Source organism: Hibiscus syriacus, unplaced genomic scaffold (assembly GCF_006381635.1).
Source record: "Hibiscus syriacus cultivar Baekdansim isolate YM2019G1 unplaced genomic scaffold, ASM638163v2 tig00000170_pilon, whole genome shotgun sequence".
Classification (NCBI taxonomy): Eukaryota; Viridiplantae; Streptophyta; class Magnoliopsida; order Malvales; family Malvaceae; genus Hibiscus; species Hibiscus syriacus.
In genome coordinates, this window is record NW_024061771.1 from 193,863 (window position 1) to 217,342 (window position 23,480).

Consider the following 23,480-nt stretch of genomic DNA (forward strand, 5'->3'; position numbering starts at 1 on the left):
TGAAATGCTTTGACAACGATTTGTTCGTTAGGGTTCAAAGAGTAAACAGAATGGGATAGCATCATCATCAGGGATGAAAACTATGCTTTAACTCGAAAGTCATTGCCTCCCCGAATTATTTTATTATTAAAATAATATATGAAAGAAATATTAAATTAAAAATTTTAATTTTAACTTATTTTAGTTTTACTCTTATTTTTTTATGATTAATTATATTTTCCTTCTCTCATGCCCTAGTCCGGTGCCGCTGCTATCAGCTGCTGAGAGGATAAGGACTCCTCTTAGTCGCAGATCCGCTGTCTTCCTTTCCGTAGCCGGAGCAGTGAGCGTCTCTAGTCTACCGAGGGGGTGGAAGAATGATACAGATGCTGCTTCTTAGAGATCCCCTAAAGGAGTAGCGAAGCGCTCTTCTGGTGAGTTGCCTTTGACTAGTGTTTTTAAAAGGTCGCTTATCCGAGTTAACTCAAGAGCTGGCTCTGCCGTGCCGTAAGTAACGAATATTCTGGTTAATGTTACTTTCTTTATTCCTTTCACCTTTTAACTGATTTTCAAACTCGGTCCTAATAATCATTATCAACATCAATACTTGTAAAATCCAGCTTAGGACCATCTGAATTGTCCTAGTAATTATTGCCTGGCCCGTGCAAATTTAAACCCTCCTCCCCAGTAATTCCATCTTAACCCATTCTCTCTGCCGACTCTTGTGTCTTCCCTTTTGTTTTTATTAAATATACCATCCAAACTCAAAGTTGCATTTTCAAATGAAAAGCATTATCTTTTTTCTTTCCTTTTGCTTTATCCATTGCCAATTGCCCTACTCTCCCACTAATATATTACAAGATATCGGTGAAGGCTTGAGAAGGTAATATTTGAAGCTAGGTAGGTAGGCGTTTGGGGTTGGAAGATGATGGACAGGGACATGGTAGAGATGGTCCAGAGGGCATGTGATGGCCGCGGGGACGAACAAGTAGAAGCCGGCCGGGTACGGCTCTCCCCAGCCTAAGTTACACATGGTGCACATGCACACCCCTGGATTTGGACCATCCATAACTAATTACTATAATGATGGATTTACTGCCTTTATTGCTCCTGGTCCTTTCAATTTATTCCTATTCTATCTCTCTTTTTTCTGTTTTTTCAACCCTTTGGACCATTTCCCATTATTATGATTCAAAAAAGCACTCTCTCTTAGAGCTTACGTGTAACATATTAATCCTTTTTTAAAATAAATTCTCATTTGTTTTATAAAATTATTTTACACAACTAACTAATAAACTTAGTTTTGATATATACAAAATGATTATATATACATTGTATAAGTAGCCAAGGAGTGTAGGAATTTTGTGATTCGGCGATTCTGAAGGGACCACCGTCGATCGATCTTTCTCGCTCCACATGTTACGGGGTTCTCAAAAGTCATAGGCTGCAGTTTCCTCTCTTCATTTTTGTATTTCATGCTCTCGTGGCATCATCAACAGTTCCTTTCTACCCTAACTGGAATTGATAATTATCATGCACTGCTTCAATCATCCAGCTACTTCAATTAAAGAAGAGATATGTCAAAGTCAGTGCATAATTTCAACCATCGGTCGCTCATTTATACGTGACACGCGTCCTATCTTTCTAATCATTCTTAATCGTGAATGGAACTACCATATACTTCGTAAAACTAAGTTTTACAAAGCAAAATTTTCAAGTGTTCGAAGCATACAAAAGAAATAAGATTTGATGTACTACATATATAACTTTTTATATCATCAATAAACTAGTCATATGGTTGAATGACAAAAGGGAAGTTGCAGTGAGATTAGGTGTATTTGTCCGCGTTGTATGTATGAGTTATATCATTCAATTTTAAAACTAAATTTATTTTTTAATTATATTATTATTTAATTTATTTAAGATAAATAATATAATATGTAATCAGTGAATCAAATATTTATCGATTTCGCTCATCTGTCAATGTCTCATGGACATATCTATGGGCTGCTGCTTTGTTGGATGATGTTCACGGTTATTGTGCTGCGCAAACTGGAGGAGATTTAGCTTAGGCTGTTCCTATCCAGGATAAATGGAGAATAAAACTAAGTGCAGGATATTGTCAACTAGCTATTCTCTCTGCTTAAGTTTTAACATCAAGTTTCGAACAACTCCATCAAGCTATCCTTGATTATGGAGTATTCCAATTTCGATGCTAAACAGAAGAGGACTCCAGAGATGGACAAAAAACGTAGGATGGGCTTAGCTAAGGTTAAAGGGCTAACACAAATTTATCCATGGTCCCTAGCATCACCCAAAAGGGCTAGCCTAAAGCTTTTAGCTTCAGCATGATTGCCAGCCCATATTATCAAAAGTCTATTCAAACTTTCCAGAAAAGCAGCCTTGGGGCACTTTGGTTGCAATATTATATAGGATAAACTACGCATTTAGTATTTAAACTATTAATTTTGATTCGTTTTAGTATTTATATTTTTTAATTTTTTTTCAAAATCATACATAATGTTTAGTTTTTGTTTCATTTTAATACCTTACCATTATAAACTTAATACGTTTAATACCCAAACTATCAATTCAATCCGTTTTAATATATAAACTTTTAATTTATTTCGTAACTTAACATTAATTTTTTTAATAGTGGGTAGTTTACCCTATTATATAACCGCCGGCTATGTCATAGGCTAAAACATTCTAGTTTCTACCGAAAAGGAAAATTTCATGTTCTTGTAATTTTCGGCCTAAAACTTTCTACCATGAGAACGAATGGTTACATCAAGACCCTTTAAGTTTGATAAAATCGTCTTCCGCGTGCAGAACTAGGCTTTTGCTTCTTCTTTTTTACCCTCTGAGCTTGAGAATTCGGTAGTTTGATAAATTCGGTAGTTGATTATTCCTTTGGGATAAACTTGGTTGTTTTTGTCCATCGTGTTAATTTTCGTAGTTATCCTCAATTCCTCATCCCACCGACAAAACCAAAAGTAGTCCCAGTTCCCGTTGCGGGTCGTTATTGGTTACTATTTGGAGTACATAATACGTAATATTCAACGTATTGAGTTGAGTACCCAACACCAAAAGCCTACGACACAAAGCGTAGAAGCGTCACCTTCCTCTTTCCATGGCTACCTAACGTGTTGCAAAACGACAGGCAAACCCCGACCCACAACGCCACGTTTCGTCCAAAAGTGCAGCAGATTACGTTGCTTTAACGTGTGGTCATCACATTCCTCCACGTTAGACGATTCGCTTCAACTTCTCCCCGATATTTATTTGTTTATTACATAAAGTAAAAGAATCTGATGTATTGGATAATAAGGAGATCGTGTTCCAGTAAAATTGGAATTGAAATATTCAATTTCTTTTAGTTCGAATCTCTTACAGAAATGGCGGCAGTGACAAAGCTTCAGTTGTTCTCTTTCCAGAAAGACCAACAGTTTTGTTTCAAGGAACAACAACGGAACAGCTGGCTTAAAGTTAAAAGTGGTTGTTTTGTGCGGTTGCCCGGTCCAACTAGAAGCCGTCATGGAGCGTACGTGCAAAAGTGTCGGTTGTTTAGGGGAGAAGATGGCGGGAAAGTGGAAGAGAAAGAGATGGAAAGTGAGAGGAAGCTTGGGATTTTGATGGAAAATGAAGTGAAGCTGCAAAAGAGAGATGGGTTTTGGAAATCTTTGAAATATGCTGTTTTCGGGGTTAGTAAATTCGACTCTAAATCGCAAGATGAATATGAAAATGCCGTAGCTAAAGTTGATGAAGTTTTCTCCTCGGTGAGCTATATGTAATTAGAAACCGTATTTTATTAAATGAATTTCTCTTCTTCTTTTTATGATTCATGTTCAATTAGTTTTAATTATGTTCTATAATTAGTTTCATAATTGAGTTTATGCATGCATGTTTAACTGAATTCCCATCTTCTTGTGTCTGTCTACCATTGATTGATCTGAGTTACCCAGCTTGTTGTAATATTTCCAAGCTATCAGTCAAAAGTAGATATAACCTTTGGGTTTTTCTCCCTCATAAACTAGATTGCTATGCAACTAGGAAGATATATTGTGACCATGATGAGCACTGGAGTGATTCTCTTGACTGGTTTTCAGTTGTCAGGTTAAAGCCACTGTACTTTTAGATTTTTGAATTGATTTTCTCTGCCTTTCTCCAGGGAATGACATGTCTCTGAAAGTTCATTTTTTCCCTACAGGTGGAGACAGTCAGATGAATGCATTGAATTGGTACAGCTGGGTTGGAGGGATTATCATTGGAACCATGATTGGAGCTAATATGGTTCTAGATGAACACTGTCGGGCTGGTCCGAGAAATGTTGTTATAACTGGAAGGTATGACATATAATTTCCTCATCATGTTTGATTTTAGTATCTTTACTGGCTATGCGAGATCATATTTGGTTACATAGAAACGAACTTTTAGGAGATAAGTTGCTATGATGCAGAGAACTTACCCATTTTGTTGGGTTTTGGTTGTGTTTTTGGCTGACCTTATTTAGCACAAGGGGATTGGGAAAAGCACTTGCTCGAGAATTTCTTCTTTCGGGAGATCGTGTTGTTGTTGCTTCTCGCAGGTCGAGTAAAAAGTCATAATTAAGCTAGTTTATGACATTTTTATGTTGAGTTATTTTTATTTTTATCGGTATAGTTCTCGCATCAACTTTTCCTTCTTGGATCTTGTCAAGACAGTCCTGAATCTGTTGATATGACTGTCAAAGTACTTGAGGAAAACCTGAAGGAAGGTATGGTCGCTGGTGGCTCATCTAGCAAGAATCTGGAACAAGCAAAAGTGGTTGGCAAAGCATGTGATGTTTGTGAAGCCGGTGATGTTGAAAAATTGGCCTACTTTGCCATCACCGAACTTGGTTCTGTTGACATTTGGGTGAGTTGTATAGCATATTTTTTCCATCAATTTCCTTGCATCTATGTGAACGCATGCATGCAACCTAGATCCTATAGCGTGTCATGTTAGCATGTCAATACTTTATCACACGACTTTATCAATTAATGTTGACTCTTAACCATAAGATGTGTGATAAGTTCGTGCATACGAATATTGTTAAACTGAAATCTACGTCCTGCAAGTAAATAGGTCATCGCAAATGGCCATTTCCTATTTTGTTATTGCTGAGCTTATGATAATTTTGCATGGCATGAGACGATTGATGATGTCTAATGCAATCGTTGTGTGTCCGAGTAGCTGCCATGTAGTTCCTATTTGTTGGGGTTGGACAAAGAACATTTACTTGTGTGCTAAATGTGTGATTCTGATTTCTTGTTTCTTCTACAGATAAATAACGCTGGCACTAACAAAGGTTTTAGACCATTACTACAGTTCAGTGATGAAGATATTAAACAGGTTTCTTTTGTTTGTTAAATATGTTATTTGAGCAATTCCACCTTTTAGCATTTCAATGACGCGTAATCTTATTACAAACTTGTAAGCTTCATACTAGATAGGATATTGAATTATCAGTTCCTTACATAGTTACATTTATCATTGCCTTAATAGCTTCTGCATGTAACTAGTTTCTTTTACACAACTAAGCAAGAGCCAATGGCCAACTAGTAATTGATTTTCTCTCACCTTAATTCGTTGATGTAACACAGATATTTAATTCATATGCACAAACTCCGATATATAGTTGCTGAAATGGCTTTTAGATTATGGTTAACATGATGACAGTGTAGTGTCTCTGACCAGCTGATTTATGTGGATAGATTGTTTCAGCGAATCTTGTCGGTTCTATTCTCTGTACTCGGGAAGCCATGCGTATCATGAAAAACCAGACCAAGGGGGGACATGCTGCGGAAAACGGTTATCGGCAAAATCGCAACTGATAATTTGAGAAAATAAAAATGAAGATAAAAAGAGACACAAAATTTACGTGAAAAACTCCTAAATTAAATAGGGTAAAAACCACGGGCAACGGTAGAAGAATTTCACTATGAGAAAATAGAAATTACAACTTCTCTCAATCTACTAAGGAGAAAACAATGATAATTCTCTCTTGATAAAAAGAAGAAAACAATTCTCAAGAAACTTTCTAAATTCTCTCTAGTAGTGGAAGAAAGATAGAATGCTTTGGGATGGTTTTGAAGCTAAATGAGTTAAGATATTTATAGTTGAAGCTTTAAGGACTAATTTGTAAATACCCTAAATTACAATGACTAATTGCATAGTTTTACCATCCAAAATTTTCAACAATTTGGTGGTCAAATTTGACCAATTTTGTCACCCCATTAATGCCACTAAATTGCCACCCATAATGTTGACAATTGATGCAATTTGGTGTGTCAATTTTCAACAATCTCCCACTTGAAGATTTGATTGGAACAATCATATCTTCACACCATTCTTTTTACCTTGTACCTTTCATGTTGCTTACGTTTCTGACAGGCCACAGGAGGATCGACACCAGGTAAATTTATCAGCATTGATTGCCTTCGTCATGAAATCTGCTATGTTTTCATTGGTATGGATCTTCTGCATATCTACCGTTCCTTCTTCCACCTTTTCACGAATGACATGGTACTGAACTCGTATGTGCTTAGTCCTTGAATGAAATGCTGGATTCCTTGCCAGATGCAAGGCGCTTTGACTGTCACAAAACAGAGTGACATACTCTTGATTGTGCCCAAGCTCCTCCAATATCATCTTCAACCAAATTGCTTCTTTACTGGCTTGTGTAGTTGCTATATATTTTGCCTCTATTGTGGACGTAGCCACAACTGACTGCAATTTTGAAACCCAGCTTACAGCTCCACCAGCAACTTTGAACACATATCCTGTAGTAGATTTGCTTTTATCCAAATCCCCTACATAGTTAGAATCTACATACCCATTGATTAGTAAGTTTGATCCTCCGTAACATAATGCAACATTTGAGGTCCCTTTGATGTATCTTAGGATCATCTTTATAATATTCCAATGCTCTTTGCTTAGATTCGCCATGTACCGACTAACCACTCCCACTGCTTGTGCAATGTCTGGTCTTGTGCATATCATAGCGAACATTAAACTTCCCACTGCTAATGCATACGGTACTCAAGACATCTCAGTCCTCTATTCTTCACTGCTAGGACTCATACTGGAGGATAATTTGAAGTTAAAAGGAAGAGGGGTATAAATTGGCTTACAATCTTGCATGCTAAATCGTGACAAGATTTTCTTCATGTAATTCTTTTGTGAAAGCCAAATCTTCCTATTACTTCTGTCTCGGTGAATTTGCATCCCTAGAATCTTGTTTGCTGATCCCAAGTCCTTCATTTCAAATTCCCTAGCCAGTTGTGCCTTCAATTATTCAATATGATCTTTGTTGGGTCTTGCAACCAACATGTCATCCACATACAACAGCAATATAACAAAATCGTTATCACCAGACCTCTTGAAATAAGCATAAGGGTCTGTATTAAGTTTGTTGTATCCAAGGCACATAATGAAGGAATCAAATCTCTTATACCAACACCTCGGCGCCTGCTTTAGACCATACAGAGATTTGTTCAACCTGCAAACCAAGTTCTTCTTTTCTTTTTCTTTAAAACCTTCAGGCTGGAGCATATAAATTTCTTCTTCAAGATTTTCATGAAGAAAAGCTGTTTTAACATCTAGTTGTTCCAAATGTAAATTCAATGTAGCACACATTGTCAAGACTACTCGAACTGTTGTTAGTCGAACCACAGGAGAAAAAATTTCATTGAAATCAATATCTTCTTTCTGAGCATATCATTTGACCACCAGTCTTGCACGATACCTCTCCACTTGATCGTCACCATTTCGCTTGATTTTGAAGACCCATTTGTTACCAATTGGCTTCCTTCCTTGTGGTAGTGGCACAAGGTCCCATGTATTATTTTTATGAAGGGCTTCGATTTCTTCTTGCATCGCCATCATCCACAGTGAAGCATCTGAGCTGTTTATTACCTCCTGGTATGTTGATGGCTCACCGTCTTCAGTTAAAAGGCAGTATGCAATATTACCTTCTATAACATAATCTGAGTGCCAATTGGGACGTCTTCTCACACGATCTGATTGACGAGTTGTTGGAGCTTCAGAACTCTCTGGTTCTTGTTCATCATGTGCTGGTTCTGCTTCAGAAGAATCTCCTTCTTCAAACTCTTTTTCCACATGTATCTGAGTAGTCTCTGACTTTTCAGCGCTATCATCGTCTTCTTTTCTTTGTAGTTTATCTTCTACAAAGATAACATCCATGCTAATGATCACTTTGCGGGCAGTGGGATCCCACAAACGATACCCCTTTACTCCATCAGCATACCCCAAGAATTTGCATTTCCTGGATTTTGGATCCAACTTTGAAATTTCTTGGGCGTTGTACACCATGTACACAATACTTCCAAATACATGGAGGTTTGAATAATCAACTGGTTTACCAGTCCACATCTCCATTGGTGTCTTCAGCTCTATTGCAGTTGATGGAGCTCGATTCACCAAATAACAGGCGGTATTGACTGCTTCTGCCCAGAATGATTTTTCTAGGCCTGCGTCCCTCAACATTGCTCTTGTTCTTTCTAACAAGGTTCTGTTAATCCGCTCTGCCACTCCATTTTGTTGAGGAGTGTTCGCCACTGTGAAATGTCTTTTGATGCCTTATTTCTTGCAAAAGTCATCAAATTCTTCGCTTGTGTATTCTCCTCCATTATCTGTTCTGAAACACTTGATCTTATTTCCAGAATCAAGTTCCACCCGCGCTTTGAAGTTTTTGAAAGTTGAAAACACTTCTGACTTCTTATTAATAGGGTGCACCCAACATCTCCTGAAGTAGTCATCAATAAATGGGACAAAGTATTTTGCTCCACATAGGGATGTTACTGGTGCTTGCCATACGTCAGAGTGAAGCAATTCTAGAACACTTTTTCCTCTAGAATTTGATGTGTTGAATTTCAACCGGTGCTGCTTACTTGTTATGCAATGCTCACACAAAGTAAGTGATACTTTTGTTAAGCCTGGAAGTAGCTTTTGCTCCACAAGGACTTTCATTCCTTGTTCTGACATTTGTCCAAGTTTCTTATGCCATAGCATTGCAGAATCTGAACTACATGAGGCAACAGAGGCTTCTGCTTCTAACAATGTCTTTCCCTTCAGTATGTACAAGTTTGCAGCTATCTTTTCACCTTTCAGCACCACAAGCGCTCCACGGAACACCTTCATGATTCCTTTCCGTGTTTCAATCTTGCTAGCATTATTATCCAACAATCCGTAGGATAATAAATTTTTCTTCAGACCTTTCACGTGCCGCACATCTCGAAAAACTTTAATTGTTCCATCATACATCTTCAATTTGATGGTTCCCACACCAACGATCTCTAAGGCATGATCATTGCAACTATACACAGATCCTCCTAAGACAGGTTCATAATGATGGGACCATTCTCTTCTTGAGGTCATGTGATATGTCGCTCCCGAATCAATGAGCCATATATCTGCAAATCTTTTTCTGCCTTCCACGGTGGTTGACGCTTCACAGTATAGAGCATCTCCATCATCTGAAGTGTTTGCGGTATTGCCTTGTGGATTGGAGTTTTTATTTAGACTCCAACAATCCTTCTTCAAGTGACCATTCTTTCCACAGTTATAGCACTTTAAATTCTTCTTGCTCCTCGCCTTTGATCTACCATGTTTATGATTGCTGCTTTGGCCACGTTCTGTTGATCTACCTCTCATCGTTGTCAACGCTTCTGCTTGTTGCAGATTTACTTGTTTGTCTTCCTTGTTCTTGCACCGATTTTCTTATTATAGAACAACAGCTGCAACGTCATCGAAGACTAGACTGGTGACATTACTGTTTGTCAAGTTGATGAGTTGATCGTACGAATCCGGTAGACTTTGAAGTAGAAGTTCAGCACGTTCTTGTTCTCCTATTTTACAGCTTAAGGATGTAAGCTGAGAAAATAAGGTGTTCGGTGTATTTAAGTGCTCTGTCACTGAAGTAGATTCTGGCATACGGAGAGTGTACAATTTCCTCTTAAGGAAAATTTTATTGTGCAGCGATGTGGCCTCGTACAATTTGGTGAGATGATCCCATATCTCCTTAGCTGTCTTCTTCTCCTCGATGCTTGACAATACTTCATCTGCTAATGCTAGATGAAAGTTTGCCATAGCATTCCCGTCCATCTCGTTCCATTTGATGTCATCTGCGAAATCTACCGGCCTTTCATTGATAGCTGCTAGACACCCGTCTTTCCTTAGGATGACCTTCATCTTCAATTTCCACAATGAGAAATTTCTCCCATTGAATTTTTCAATATCAAATTTCGTTGCCATAGCTTCTTCTACGGATAGCTCCCACTATTTCACTATCGTGAATAGTTCTCTGGAACCTTCAAAGAATGGGTAATAACTTCTTATTTTCTTATTTTGGAGGATCCACCTTTTGGTGGCAACCACAAAGACAATAAGCATATATTACACACTCTAATTTAGCTCGGATACCAATTGTTGCGGAATACGGCTATCGGATAGAGAAAAATCGCAACTGATAATTTGAGAAAATAAAAATGAAGATAAAAAGAGACACAAAATTTACGTGGAAAACCCCTAAATTAAATAGGGTAAAAACCACGGGCAACGGTAGAAGAATTTCACTATGAGAAAATAGGAATTACAACTTCTCTCAATCTACTAAGGAGAAAACAATGATAATTCTCTCTTGATAAAAATGAGAAAACAACTCTCAAGAAACTCTCTAAATTCTCTCTAGTAGTGGAAGAAAGCTAGAATGCTTTGGGATGATTTTGAAGCTAAATGAGCTAGGGTATTTATAGTTGAAGCTTTAAGGACTAATTTGTAAATATCCTAAATTATAATGACTAATTGCATAGTTTTACCATCCAAAATTTTCAATAATTTGGTGGCCAAATTTGACCAATTTTGTCACCCCATTAATGCCACTAAATTGCCACCCATAATGTTGACAATTGATGCAATTTGGTGTGCCAATTTTCAACAGGACACATATTTAACATGGATGGTGCAGGTTCTGGTGGATCTAGTACTCCTTTGACCGCTGTTTAGGTTCTCATCTTTGTCACTGCAGTTGGTTCTTTTTCTCAAGGCGGCTACTTATTGACGTATCTCAAATTTCTGTAATGTTTTGAAGTTTTCAATGGTTAATACTGATATATGCTCTCTTTTCTAGATATGGGTCAACCAAGTGTGGTCTTAGACAGCTTCATGCATCACTTTTGAAGGAGTGCAAACGTTCTAAAGTAGGAATCCATACGGCATCTCCGGGCATGGTCCTTACATATCTACTCTTAAGGTATGTTGCTTATGTCCCAACTTTCGTGAGGCAGCCTGTTTTATGCACCTTAATCGGCTTGCTCAGCTCATCATCTTGAGAGGTTGCAAAATTAAGGATCCAATTCGTAATTTGGGACTAGTATTTGATAAATGTGATGTCAAATATTTGATTTGCTTCTCCACAGTGGCTCAACATTAAAGAACAAACAAATGTTTAACATCATTTGTGAGCTCCCTGAGACTGTTGCTAGAAGTCTAGTTCCACGTATGCGGGTTGTGAAGGGGACAGGAAAGACCATCAATTACTTCACCCCACCTCGGATACTATTGGCTTTAATAACTGTTGGGACCGTCGGCGCACCCCATGGCGCAGCGGAAACAAAACTCGACGGTCTCACCAACGATCCAAGTACGAAAAACTGAAATCGAGAGGAATAGATGCGAATACTTACAGCGGGTTCCTTGAAAAACAGCAAGGAAAGCAGTGAATTCTGGTGGTGTAGATCGATTCGAATCGTAAGCCTCCACGAAATCACGTCTCGGCCTCTACTCAGTTCACCCGATTGAGAGCAATTTTATTTTCCCCCAAAACAGTTTTGAGAGAAAGTGGCTGAAGGTTTTGTGTGTGTTCTCACCAAAACGGCTGCTAGACCTAACACACCCTTTTATAGCCAAGTTACCCTAGTCATATTAGGGTTTTTATTATTTCAAATTAATTAAATCTATATTTAATGAATTGAAATTAAATATTCGGGATTATTAAAATATATACTTAATTAACTCTAGATATATTTTAGTAACGTACAACAAATTGTACATCTTTGTTCGTTTCAATCTTAGGGTGTGACCCTGTAGGTTCTTATAACATTAGAAGTAATTATTAGAACAATTCTAATATTACATACAATGAGTGACATCTAGCAATATATCATTGTCACCTAAGTTACAAGAAAATATGATTCGACATATCATATTGGTGATTAACTCTTTTATGTATTATATCCTTATGTCCTTTATATCTAGAATAGACACAAGTCTTGGAATAGTCACACTTGTATAGCCCATCTATTGTTTCTTGATTTCTAGAGTAGACTTTAATTAACGAATAGTTTATGATATCTCATATCAACTTATTCGAGCATGGCCATGCGTTTCTAGTCTTACTAAATCAAGTGGCATGTGATATATTTCCTATTATGTAGGAAGGACATATCCTATCTTAATCATACATACCCACTATATATATTGAGATATATTTAATAACAGTCTTTATAGAGCAACCAGTTACGGAGCTTGTTTAGCTGCATCAAAACATACAACAATATATATTGGGATAGTATTGATCTCAAGTCTGAGGATCATACATATAGTCATCACCATGAGCAATGTTATGACTGTCACATAATAATCCAAGACATATGCTCATGGTGGGTCAATCTAATACATTGTTCTCTAACAATATAATCATGTATCAATTCTGACATCTCTATGTCAATGATAACTCATTGTCATCAATCAATAACATGTTAGTCTTAAGCGTATTATTATTGTCCATGCCCATAATAATATTTGACTAGGGATCTTTTAATAATAACAATTATGTCATTATATGGACTTTATTATCTTCCAGTTTATGTTAAACACATATATATAACTGAAAATAATAGCGACAATGCCTTTATTCAATAAAATCGGTAAATAAAAGTATTATTACAATCATCATATGATTGATCTTTGGGCATACTCTAACAATAACTGTCTGGCTTCGACAAGGTCGCTGGTTTGATGAAGAGGTAATCAAATATTTCCTATTTCCTATTTTTCCAAATTTTGATTCTAATGCAATAATGCGTGTGTTCAGGGTAGGGCACTATATTCGGCAGAGGCAGACCGTATTAGGAACTGGGCTGAAGACCGTACTCGGTTCTCATTTACAGATGCAATGGAAATATACACACAAAACAATTGGCTGTCAGTGTTCTCACTTTCAGTTGTTTGTGCTTTCATCATTCTTTCTAGCACCAGCAGCACATTACCGGGCACATGAGACTTCACCATCAAAGACTACATTTATATACGAGTCAAGTTTGATGCCTGTGATTATGCAACTCACATATCATACCATTATAAACTCTAAACCGCCCATTCTGTGGTTGCTTTGCTCCTCTCACAATTGGATCATATACCACTACTGCTGGGGACCAGACTTATGGGTCTTTAGCATATACGGACATTACTCTCACATTCAACCATTCTTTATTTCTATACTTGTAACATGCATTCCTGTAAGCTGAAATTGTAATGAAATTATGTGTTCACCCAGAGCAGATATGAATGGTCTGTTTATGAATTCTTAGACACCAAGTGGTGGATCCAGGATGCCTGTCTAAATTTATTACATTGGTTTTGCAGGTATGTAAATTTCTATATGAATTCTGACAAAGTTTGTACGTACATATAATTGTATTATATTTACGTTTTGGTTGAATGTAGAAAGCTTTAACAAAGATGAATCCCTCCCAAAATCCCAATATCTAAAACCCTAGTTGGCATTTTAGGGGTTGTTTCGTTTAATTCTTTCTAACAGTACAAGGGTATTGGGAAGCACACTTGACGAGTAAAGCGAAATTCATGGAAACACAAAAATGGGGCAGAAATATCACCATCTACCTTGGCCTCCCCCGAACCGACGTTTCCATGGAGCATCATTCTGTTGTTCGATCCATGACAAAAAGGCACAGTCTAACAAGCAGAAGATGTTGACATAAAGGAGCTGGTATCTCACAGGAATGTATTGGAAATTCACAATCTGAACAATCTGCCATATACCACCCTCCAAGATCAAGGCCGGAAGAAAGTCTCTCTTCACGTCTTCCTTCACTTGTGGAACGCTTTTACCGGTGGAAAGCCCCATATAGGAGAAGAATAAGAACAAGTCAAAGGGGCTAAAGAGAATGCCATCCATGGCTACTTTGGCAGCAACAAACTTGGTCGTCTTTGGTCGTAGTTGAAACTTCAACTTTATTAATCTGTCCAACCCTTCATACCTAAATGTACAAACAGAACAGAGGTTGTAAGCAAGGAGCATACTTTTCTTGTTCCTGAGTAGCAAAGTAATAACAGTTTAAACCATAATAACCCTGGCATGATTTTTATTCATTATTACATCTCTCAAGAAGAAAAAAACACGAACCAGTAGTGTCCAACTGGTCCAACAAAGCCAAATCCAAACAAACTTGTGGTAGCTGCCCTTTTCCAATCAATTTTACATTCTTGCTCTTCATCCTGCCAAATGAAAACATAAAAAATTGTGTATTGAACAACATTAAAGAATGAAAAGGATGGGGGTTGCAGGGGATTGGGTGCTTACTTGACGTTGGAGGCGTTTCTTTGCGGTGGAATAGGTGATGTATTGAGCCCCAACATCACCAATGCCCCATAGGAAACCTGAGCTAACAACTTGTGTTTTCACAGGATGAATAGATAAGCATCTCTCGTACCATTTCCATATCCTCAACATTTTATGATGACAATAACGAGAAAGACAAAAAGAGGAAAGATGGATCATTGCAAAAAGGAAAGTTTTCTGGTTTTATTCATCATCTTTTGACGATGACATTATTAGTTAGCGAGAATGTCTCGATAAAGGAAGTATTGTCCAAATGCTTTTTTTATATTATTAGATAACTGAAAAATAGATCATGCATTTGGGCTTTTCAATCTATGATAAAATCTCTGGTCTACCTTCTACCTTTGCCTGTAACCTTTCAATTGTATGCCATTTCTACTTGGAATGAATGGTATTCGATTATTAAAATATTTAGTGGTTTTAAAATTTATTTTTATAATATATTAAGTCTACATTTAAAAATAAAATTATATATATATATATATATATATATATATATAATTTAGTCATCAATATTGTAACACCCATAACCCGTATCCGACCCGAATATGAGTCTGAGGTGTCACATTGACTTTTCAAACTTTGACACTTAAAGAAAACAGAGAAATTTTAAACTTTCATTAAAACCAAATACCTTAATTTACATAAAAGAAACCACAAAATACTAAATTGATCAGAGCATTCGTAACAAACATTTTTCTTACATGCCAACACTATACACGACAAAAGACACACTTTATCTGTTACTTCTGATCTGATCTTCTAGCAGTGATGCTGTTCTTACCACCCTATTTCCGCTCTTCCTGATTCTTGGTACCTACGTGTAAATCACTTACACGCTAAGTCATAGACTTAGTGAGACATATAAATATAATAATAATGCATTCCGTATGAATATGAACATGCAATCTATCCATTCAATCATGTCATATACAATTCAATGTAAACAATAATAATATTGTAACATATAACTATAAAAATACAATTACCTTTGATAACCTTTTATAGGCCCATGTACATTTTTGAGAACTCAAGGTATTCGAGTACATTGAGGTTGTGCACTATGTTGTCACCACAGCTTGTATGGGTCACACTAGGGGCTATGAAATTTGTCCCGAAGGACCTATGTACTATATTTGTCCCGAATGACCACTCCTTAAGAACCATATACATATTTCAGTAGATCAAATATGTCTCAAAAAACCCTGTAAATGTTCCAAAGGATACATATATGTCCCGAAGGACCACGTAGAACCCTCGACTCTTGCCATGCCAACTATACCTATAGCTCTCATATCGTATACCATGGGCATTATTCTTATGTTTCATATGTTCATGTATTCATGTCATTTCTCTTGTGATCACATAACTCATATCACTTACCATGTCACATGTGCATTTGAATCTATTCACATATATCATTTATCAAATCATATGCACATATATATTTTATGCATGTATCATAATAATTATCATGTATGCATGTTCATAACTATTGTGCTATGAAAATCAACATAGGAATTAGATTTATCACAAGTCTTATTCCATTGTACCATACTTATAATATGTACTCACCTTAGCCTTGCTTTGACTCGATTCTAATCCTTCAATTGTTTCGGAACGAGATTAAGTTCTAAATCTACATAGTAATACATTGATACATATCAGTATACTAATTGATATATTCTAAACTATCACTCCTTAGGCTAAAAAGAAAGCTATTTTTATCTTTTAATGAAGGTATGCATCGATGCACTACACCATGTATCGATGCATCCCTTGACGGGTTCATCGATGCACTATCTATGCATCGGTGCATAAATCCCATTCGATGTTTGTATTTAAGGGGGTGCATCGATGCAGTACTTGTGCATCGATACACTGATGGCATTCGATGTTTTTATTTTAAAGGAGTGCATCGATGCACTTCATGTGCATCAATACACCTTGAACCATTTCTGGGATTTATCCTTGATGCATCGGTACACATTGAATGTGCATCGATGCACATAGCCCAAAAATGTTATTTTAGCACGAAAATATCTTCATAATCTTCTCAACACTTTATATTTCCCCTCTTTTTATATCCCTAACTTGCATACTCTTACTTAAACTAATTATTATGCATTTCATATCTCTAAAACTTAGAAATCCAATTCTCCATATAGAATTTAAGAATCTCACTCAACTTCCAACATGTTCTTAATCTAATTCTAACACTTCCTATTCCTTAATTAGCTTGATGACAAGTCAAATCCCACTTCTAATTCTTATTATGAACTCTAATCCAAGATTTCACTTTTCTACTTCCTTTTTTTTATTCTTCATGTACTCCTCATCTTATGGTTTTAAGATAATCTAAGCTTTCCTTAAGCTTAGTTATCATCTAATGATCATAAACCAATCTTAAATTTAACAAGAAACTAACTAACCAGAAACTCACCTTTGTTTTGGGTTCCCACGCATGAAGGAAGAAGAAGAGAAAGAGAACTCTGGAAGCTTGTAGATTTCTCTTCCCTTCCACGTGGTTAATATAACATTTCTTTAATTAATTATTCCCCTTACAAAAGACCCTTTTGCCCTTCACTTCATCTAATAATTACTTACCTTTTTCAGGTAATAATTTCAAATGAATCATTGAACTATTCCATTCTTCTACTTTAGTCACCAAGTTCTGAATTTTTTTATAATTTAGTCACTAACCCATAGATTGAGATGTTACAAATATCAATTCATTAATTAACAAAATATTAATATATTACAAGAAATCTTCAATAGCGGCCCCCCTGCATCGAGTAATATATTCAGCATAATCCCGAACACACCAAATGATGATCTTCTTGTCCTTTTTTATCAAGAAATTTAGTCACTAATACGCAGATTTTGCCCTTTTTTTTATCAAGCAGCTGATCTTCTTGTCCGTCGAATAAAAGCTAAGATATCACCACTCGTCAATGCTTTCCTATACAAGCCTTTGCGTCCGTGTTTTTTATCTCGTTGCTGCAAAACATACCATCGACCGGGCCAAACCTAAATTAAACTAATTTGATGCAAACGGAGGTGTGGGAATTGTTCATTGAAGATGTATTGTCTAACCATGTTCATTAGCATGTAGTTTAAAATTAAAATCACCTGGAAATGGAATGTAGGATTTGAACTCTTTGATAGTATCGAGAGGCCATCACGAACAGGTACTGGGAAATGAAACCCATCATGAAAATGCAGATAAACAATCTATCAGGGACTTGAAGGAAACTAAATGAGATACTACTTTTTGATTGATAATTTTTTTTTCTTACCCAATGTTGAATCAGAATCACTTTCGTCCAAATTAGATTTGAGAGATGGACTCTTGGACAGTGAAGGCTTGTATGTACAAGTGAAGGAGAAAAGTGGAACTCCACCAGTGTCAAGTTCATGCTTGTTTACGAGCTCTGCAGGACTAGCAGCAATGGAGATCCTGAAAATGGTTAAAACCCATTAACCCAATGTCTATAAATATACGTTTCATTGAGGTAATATAAAGGTTGAATTAATGTTGGAGTTACGTTGGGTTTTCTTTTGATTTCTCCACAGTTGCTGTTGCTGCTATCAGTAATTTGAAAAACAGAAACAAGAAATGATTAACATAAAGAATTATAATTGTAATGCATGGAGGAAACAAGATAGCTAATTGTAAACATGAGGTGATTCGGGTGACTACGTGCAGATAAATATCGCCGGTGATGTGTTGGCAAAATTGGGTTCCATTTGACTCTGGTTAGAGCAAGCTTGTGAGCAAATTGCTCGCACGAGAGAAGTCTCTGGTAGAACATCAAACAAGTGGTATATAAATGAAAAGCAAGTGTCAACATTCCATAAATCAAAATTGTAGTATAGCAGGATGATATATCAAACTTGTTGGAGGCAATTAATGCGGAGCTCAGCCTCAGAAAATGAATCAGTCTCGGAAATGGAGTGATTTAGATTAGCAGAGACGTTTCCCAGATGATCAACAACGGTAACGACTGCCTTGCATATGTACTCTCTTGTGTTTTCCACCACACTGAAAATTACCAGTCATTATTTAACAAGCATGAAAGAGCTTGGCTTGAGGTTCTGGGAATGCTTAGAAATAAAGAAAAACTTACCTTCTCTTCTCCTTAGAGTTCAAAAACGTTGTTTCACAGTAATCAGCGGCGTAATGAAGCTGAGACCGCAAATCTCTCAGTTCCTGTAAGCAGTTAAAAAAAGGGAGAAAAAACAAACAAACAAAAGAGCATTAACATGGTGGTTTTGTTCAATGAAAAGTACTACCCCCAACCCAGCCTGCAAAATGAAGTAAACCTGGAGAGACTTGTCAAAACGAAAGCCTTGGCCCGAATCTTCTTCTTCCTCCAGAGGAGAAAGTATCTCTGAAACATGCATTTTTCTTGTCTTTCAGAATTAGAGCTAATTGATGATGATGGTCACCCACTCACTGGTTAGTAGGATAGGACAGCTGAGTTAAATTTAAAAACCAGTGAAGATGAGGAGGAAAGGAACCAATTTTTCTGGTTTTAAATTTGAAAGTGAGAGAAGATAGATAGAGGGTTTGGCTGTCTTTTACAAGAAAGACGAGGAGCTGCCTAAGAAACAATTTGAAGTCGTTAAAGAGAGATTCTCTTTCGCATATCAATCCCATGGGCACGATCACGAATGGGAAGAATAGAAAGATGACAAAAAAACCATTGCAGTCCCGTGATTTTATGTTTCTTACCTTTTTTATTTTTCTTTCAAAACCTTTTTTTTCCCTGGAAAAAGAGCAGTCACCTACTGCCAAAATCTGCTCCTGCGCCCACTGCCACTCACCATCTGCCAATTACCATGACATGCATATAGTATAATTTTACATGTCTTGCTGGAATTCTTTTGTTGGGTGATCCTTTTCTTTATGCTAAATCATCTCAAGAAATTCTGTGATCAACTTTTCTTCTTGAGTGAAATAAACTGTAAATCAAAGTGAAAATAATGCAAAAGAAATCGACCAAATCGAGACACATTAGTCTTTACCGACCTTCACAACATTAGGGAAAGAAGAAGAGACAAATTTATATAAAAATGCAAACTATTCCCAGCGAAAACAAAATGTTACTACATATTATAATGCAGCAACAGAATCTATGGTCTACCTGTCAGCATATATCCACCTGAGCTTAGTGATTAATTTATATTTAGCTGATATCTGACCTCGCATCGCATGTGATTCACCGACAAATGATGGCTAAGCTAGACGACATTTTAACAAGTATTATAGACAAAAATTTCCTATTTGCGCTTTGCAACTGTGTATCATTTGATTTCTTCACAAAAATGGATAATGATTAATATTTTTTTCTGAACTATCTATTAGAGTAGAAGCTGATTCCAATTAATACGGTGTCAATTGACATAGAATCTGAACTTTAAATGCTGGAATTACATGTTAATTTGAACAGAACACTAATTTTAACATCCACAGTCTCTTAAAACACCAATTTTCTTATCACATAATTTTTGTAAAAAAAAATCCAACAAATATACCTCAACTGCAATAAGAATTCAAGATATTCTTTGCTATCGCCACCTGTCATCTCCGCGACCGTGTAAATTAAAAAATTCCCCATAGAGGAAATGTCCAGACTACCCATCCTCATATTCTTCCAGCATTCTGTCACCTTTCAATCAAAGACAGGTGTCCACACCAAATCAAACTCCCCGCATTTTCTATTGTGAGTTCCTAGATCACGTTGATCTTAACACTTCAATCTGTATTTTAACAACAAAAGAATCAGTTAATTCACTTTAGAATTGAGTTAATTTTAATTAAACTAAAAAAATGGATTTTACGTAAGTATATTCCTATTAGTACATTTGTTTCTTACTCATTGGGGGTGTTCAAACGGATAATACAATTAATCGATCGAATCGAATTATTTAAATTTATTAACAGATTTTTTTCATTAATTGGTAACCATATAAATTTTTTTAAAAAAAATTACTGAACCGAACTAAATTCAATTAATCGATTAGTTAACTTATAAATAATATATAATAAATATTTTTTTGATTTATTCGGAAAAAACCGAATTCAAATACTTCTAAAACTAAATAATATATATATAATATTAAATATTTAATAATTTTAGCTAATTAGATTAATTAATTGATACTGAATAGAAATGACCAAAACTAAAATTTTAAAAAAAAATATGACAAAATGAACCGATCAATTAATCAACTGAAATCTCGGTTGAATCAATTAATTCTATTTTAACCAAACAGTGAACACGCCTACTTACTTACTGGTGCCTTGAATTCAATCCATTTTTTTAGAAAAGAAGAGAATAACCACTGCCGTGCTCTGTTTCTTAAGAAAAAGCCTTCCTCTCCCCAGTCTCCACTCATCGTTAACCTTCTCTCCCGGCGCACAGCAATATTGGGAGCTCTCTCTCTTTCGCCAAGTTTCGGCACCTTTCAGTAAATGTCTCATTGAAATTCTCGGATGATCACGTACGGCAGATCTGACAAATCATCTTAAGCAAGGTGGAGTTAATTTTTAGCTTTTTGATCGGATATTAGCTTGTTTAGCGTTATTCTTCGGTTGATTCCCTTCTTTTTTCTAATTAGCATTTCTTTGTACGGTTTCTACTGTTATTTGTGTTTTTCTTTTTACAGAATGTTGTTTTTATTTGTATTGATTGAAGTTGATGATTTATTTTAATTTTATAGTTTTAGTTTGGTTCGATTTAGAGATGCTCTGCTTTCCTATTACTTCCGTAGTATTGTCAAGAACTTGATTGAGTGTCGATAATTAGAATAAACTATAATATATTGAGCAAAACAATAAAAACAAGGTGTTGAGCTTGAATCTGAGTTGCTTTTAGATGAAAATTCTGTTAATTTTTCATATGAAATTGCTAATTTATGTTCAATTTGCTATCTGGCAGCACGGTCCTTACAAAAATACATAAGGTCAGAACTGGCTGCTCTAGTTTGGGATGTGGAGTCGTCAGCGTGAAGCATTCTCCACTTACAAGAGGATGCCATTAAGAGATCATTCAACCGTAGTTGATGATGTAGAAGATAACTCGGGTAAAGTTATTTATTATAGACCAGCTGAGGGTCTCTGCATAGCCATATTTGTGTAGTCATTAGAGTTCTAATTTCCTGATGCGTGTGACAGTATTGTTCCCTTGTCTTTTTGAATTCTTTATAGGGGAAAAATTAATGAGATGGAAAGATTTTTGGAATTTGTTTTTCTTCATTTTCCAGCACTAAAAATTCAGTTGCTGAGTTCTTTGGCTCTCTTTTCAATTCATTCTTCAGAAATTTGCATTCCATTATCAGTAATCGGAATAACAGATTAAAAGATTGTAGTTGTTTTAGGATAACTATCTAATTCCTGGAAACTTGTTGCTTGAATAAGTTCTAAATTATTATGAATTTTCAAGTCACTTTAAAAGATTTTTGTACTTAATTTCTTTGTTTGTTTAGCTCTCCTACAGAACAGCATGGACATGGAAACTACAAATCCTTCATGGTTGCTTTCCTTTCCGCATGTAGTAGTGGCAATCATAACTTCACTCCTATTTGGCTACCACCTTGGGTTTGTGTGCTATCTTGAAATTCATCTTAATATCTTCTTTATTTTACTTGTCTGTTTTGATACTTCTCAGAACAAGATTAGATGATTATGATTTACATGTTGTCCATTCTAGGGTAGTTAATGAACCACTTGAAAGCATCTCTATAGATTTAGGTTTCAGTGGCAATTCTCTGGATGAAGGTGACATTTTATCCCATTATCTTTTTCTCTGGACTTTTGCTTCTGGACCTTAGTCCTCTAACGTGAAATGTTAAATTTAGGTCTGGTGGTGAGTACATGTTTGGGTGGTGCCTTTATTGGATCATTGTTCAGTGGTTGGGTTGCTGATGGTGTCGGACGTCGTAGGGCCTTTCAGTTGTGTGCTCTGCCTATGATTATTGGCGCTGCTACAAGGTTATATACATTGCTAATGAAATGGTTGAATGATTTATTTTCAAGCTATGTGTTGTATTTTATTTCTTAATACTGCAAATGATAGCTTTTGATTTAAATTTAATCCCATGTTTTTATAATCTATTTGTTTTAATTTGTTGCAAATTATTTGTATATTTTCTAGTAAGATGGATTAGAGATATAAAACTCTGACCTTGAGGGAAACTCGTGTTTTACTACAAATCTTCTATCTTGAATGAAGTAAGACTAACTAGCGGCCTAGGACCTTGCTTGATGGTTTCTTCCACTTTGATCTGTTATAGCTTTTTACTCTAACATCTTTGCTTGTGTAGAGGTCACGTTTTAAACTTGTTCATTATGTGTCATGTATATAAGGTTTTGTTGTCTTTATAATCTTTTGTTTGCTAAAAGTTTTTCGATATGACCTAACGAGTGGCATCAGTAAAGACAGACTGCTTTTGTCTTGGTGTTGGGCTGTTTCCATTTTGTAGCAATGCTTCTTCTCTGTTGTTTTCCTACAATGACAAGAACATAATATATTTTTCAAAACAAAGCCTAGGGAGTGGAGATTTCTTTTCTTGTTTGTAACGAGAAGATTACCTCGATCTCGGCATCAGACTCGGAAGAACAAGAGTTGGCGGAATTGTCTTCGGAAAGAGAGTCCATTTCAGAATCAGAAATTGAACTTGGCGATGCTGTCAATGTTTTTGAGTTTTGTTTTTTAAGGATGTTTACAGACACCCTGAGGATAAAATGGCGGAGACTTGGAGCTGCTGCTGCTGTTGCTGCTAGAGAATTCAATTGACCTTTCTCCTTCGG

The 23,480-nt window shown here is 36.2% G+C and overlaps 4 protein-coding genes across 6 annotated transcripts; 2 read left to right on the forward strand and 2 right to left on the reverse strand.

The window, feature by feature from the left end:
- Nucleotides 1–3,305: 3,305 nt before the first annotated feature.
- On the forward strand, nucleotides 3,306–13,756 carry LOC120140899 (probable chlorophyll(ide) b reductase NYC1, chloroplastic). Its single transcript, XM_039155920.1, has 12 exons — nucleotides 3,306–3,758; nucleotides 4,017–4,095; nucleotides 4,190–4,325; nucleotides 4,493–4,567; nucleotides 4,683–4,875; nucleotides 5,284–5,352; nucleotides 5,715–5,796; nucleotides 10,964–11,021; nucleotides 11,150–11,272; nucleotides 11,439–11,588; nucleotides 13,004–13,046; nucleotides 13,115–13,756. The coding sequence occupies exons 1-12, from the start codon at nucleotides 3,378–3,380 to the stop codon at nucleotides 13,298–13,300; spliced, it is 1,575 nt and encodes a 524-aa protein (XP_039011851.1). The 5' UTR covers nucleotides 3,306–3,377; the 3' UTR covers nucleotides 13,301–13,756.
- A 156-nt stretch (nucleotides 13,757–13,912) lies between these two features.
- Nucleotides 13,913–14,773, reverse strand: LOC120137840 (protein Mpv17-like). The gene is made up of 3 exons (XM_039153515.1): nucleotides 14,624–14,773; nucleotides 14,447–14,538; nucleotides 13,913–14,300 (listed from the first exon to the last, which is right to left on the reverse strand). Exons 1-3 carry the CDS (start codon nucleotides 14,771–14,773, stop codon nucleotides 13,913–13,915), a joined length of 630 nt encoding a protein of 209 aa, XP_039009446.1.
- Nucleotides 14,774–17,426: 2,653 nt separating this feature from the next.
- Nucleotides 17,427–19,247, reverse strand: LOC120140603 (probable protein ABIL5). Of its 2 annotated transcripts, none has more exons than XM_039155664.1 (8): nucleotides 18,989–19,247; nucleotides 18,793–18,875; nucleotides 18,560–18,707; nucleotides 18,366–18,465; nucleotides 18,211–18,247; nucleotides 17,962–18,122; nucleotides 17,795–17,856; nucleotides 17,427–17,662 (listed from the first exon to the last, which is right to left on the reverse strand). In XM_039155664.1, exons 1-8 carry the CDS (start codon nucleotides 19,067–19,069, stop codon nucleotides 17,561–17,563), a joined length of 774 nt encoding a protein of 257 aa, XP_039011595.1. In that variant the 5' UTR covers nucleotides 19,070–19,247; the 3' UTR covers nucleotides 17,427–17,560. The 2 variants fall into 2 exon arrangements, with proteins under 2 accessions (XP_039011595.1, XP_039011532.1); XM_039155601.1 differs by having other exon boundaries at nucleotides 18,211–18,250.
- A 1,745-nt stretch (nucleotides 19,248–20,992) lies between these two features.
- On the forward strand, nucleotides 20,993–23,072 carry LOC120140749 (probable plastidic glucose transporter 2). Of its 2 annotated transcripts, none has more exons than XM_039155829.1 (5): nucleotides 20,993–21,205; nucleotides 21,607–21,754; nucleotides 22,157–22,268; nucleotides 22,381–22,448; nucleotides 22,529–23,072. In XM_039155829.1, the coding sequence occupies exons 2-5, from the start codon at nucleotides 21,661–21,663 to the stop codon at nucleotides 22,729–22,731; spliced, it is 477 nt and encodes a 158-aa protein (XP_039011760.1). In that variant the 5' UTR covers nucleotides 20,993–21,205; nucleotides 21,607–21,660; the 3' UTR covers nucleotides 22,732–23,072. The 2 variants fall into 2 exon arrangements, with proteins under 2 accessions (XP_039011760.1, XP_039011692.1); XM_039155761.1 differs by having other exon boundaries at nucleotides 21,610–21,754; nucleotides 22,529–23,071.
- Nucleotides 23,073–23,480: the final 408 nt, after the last annotated feature.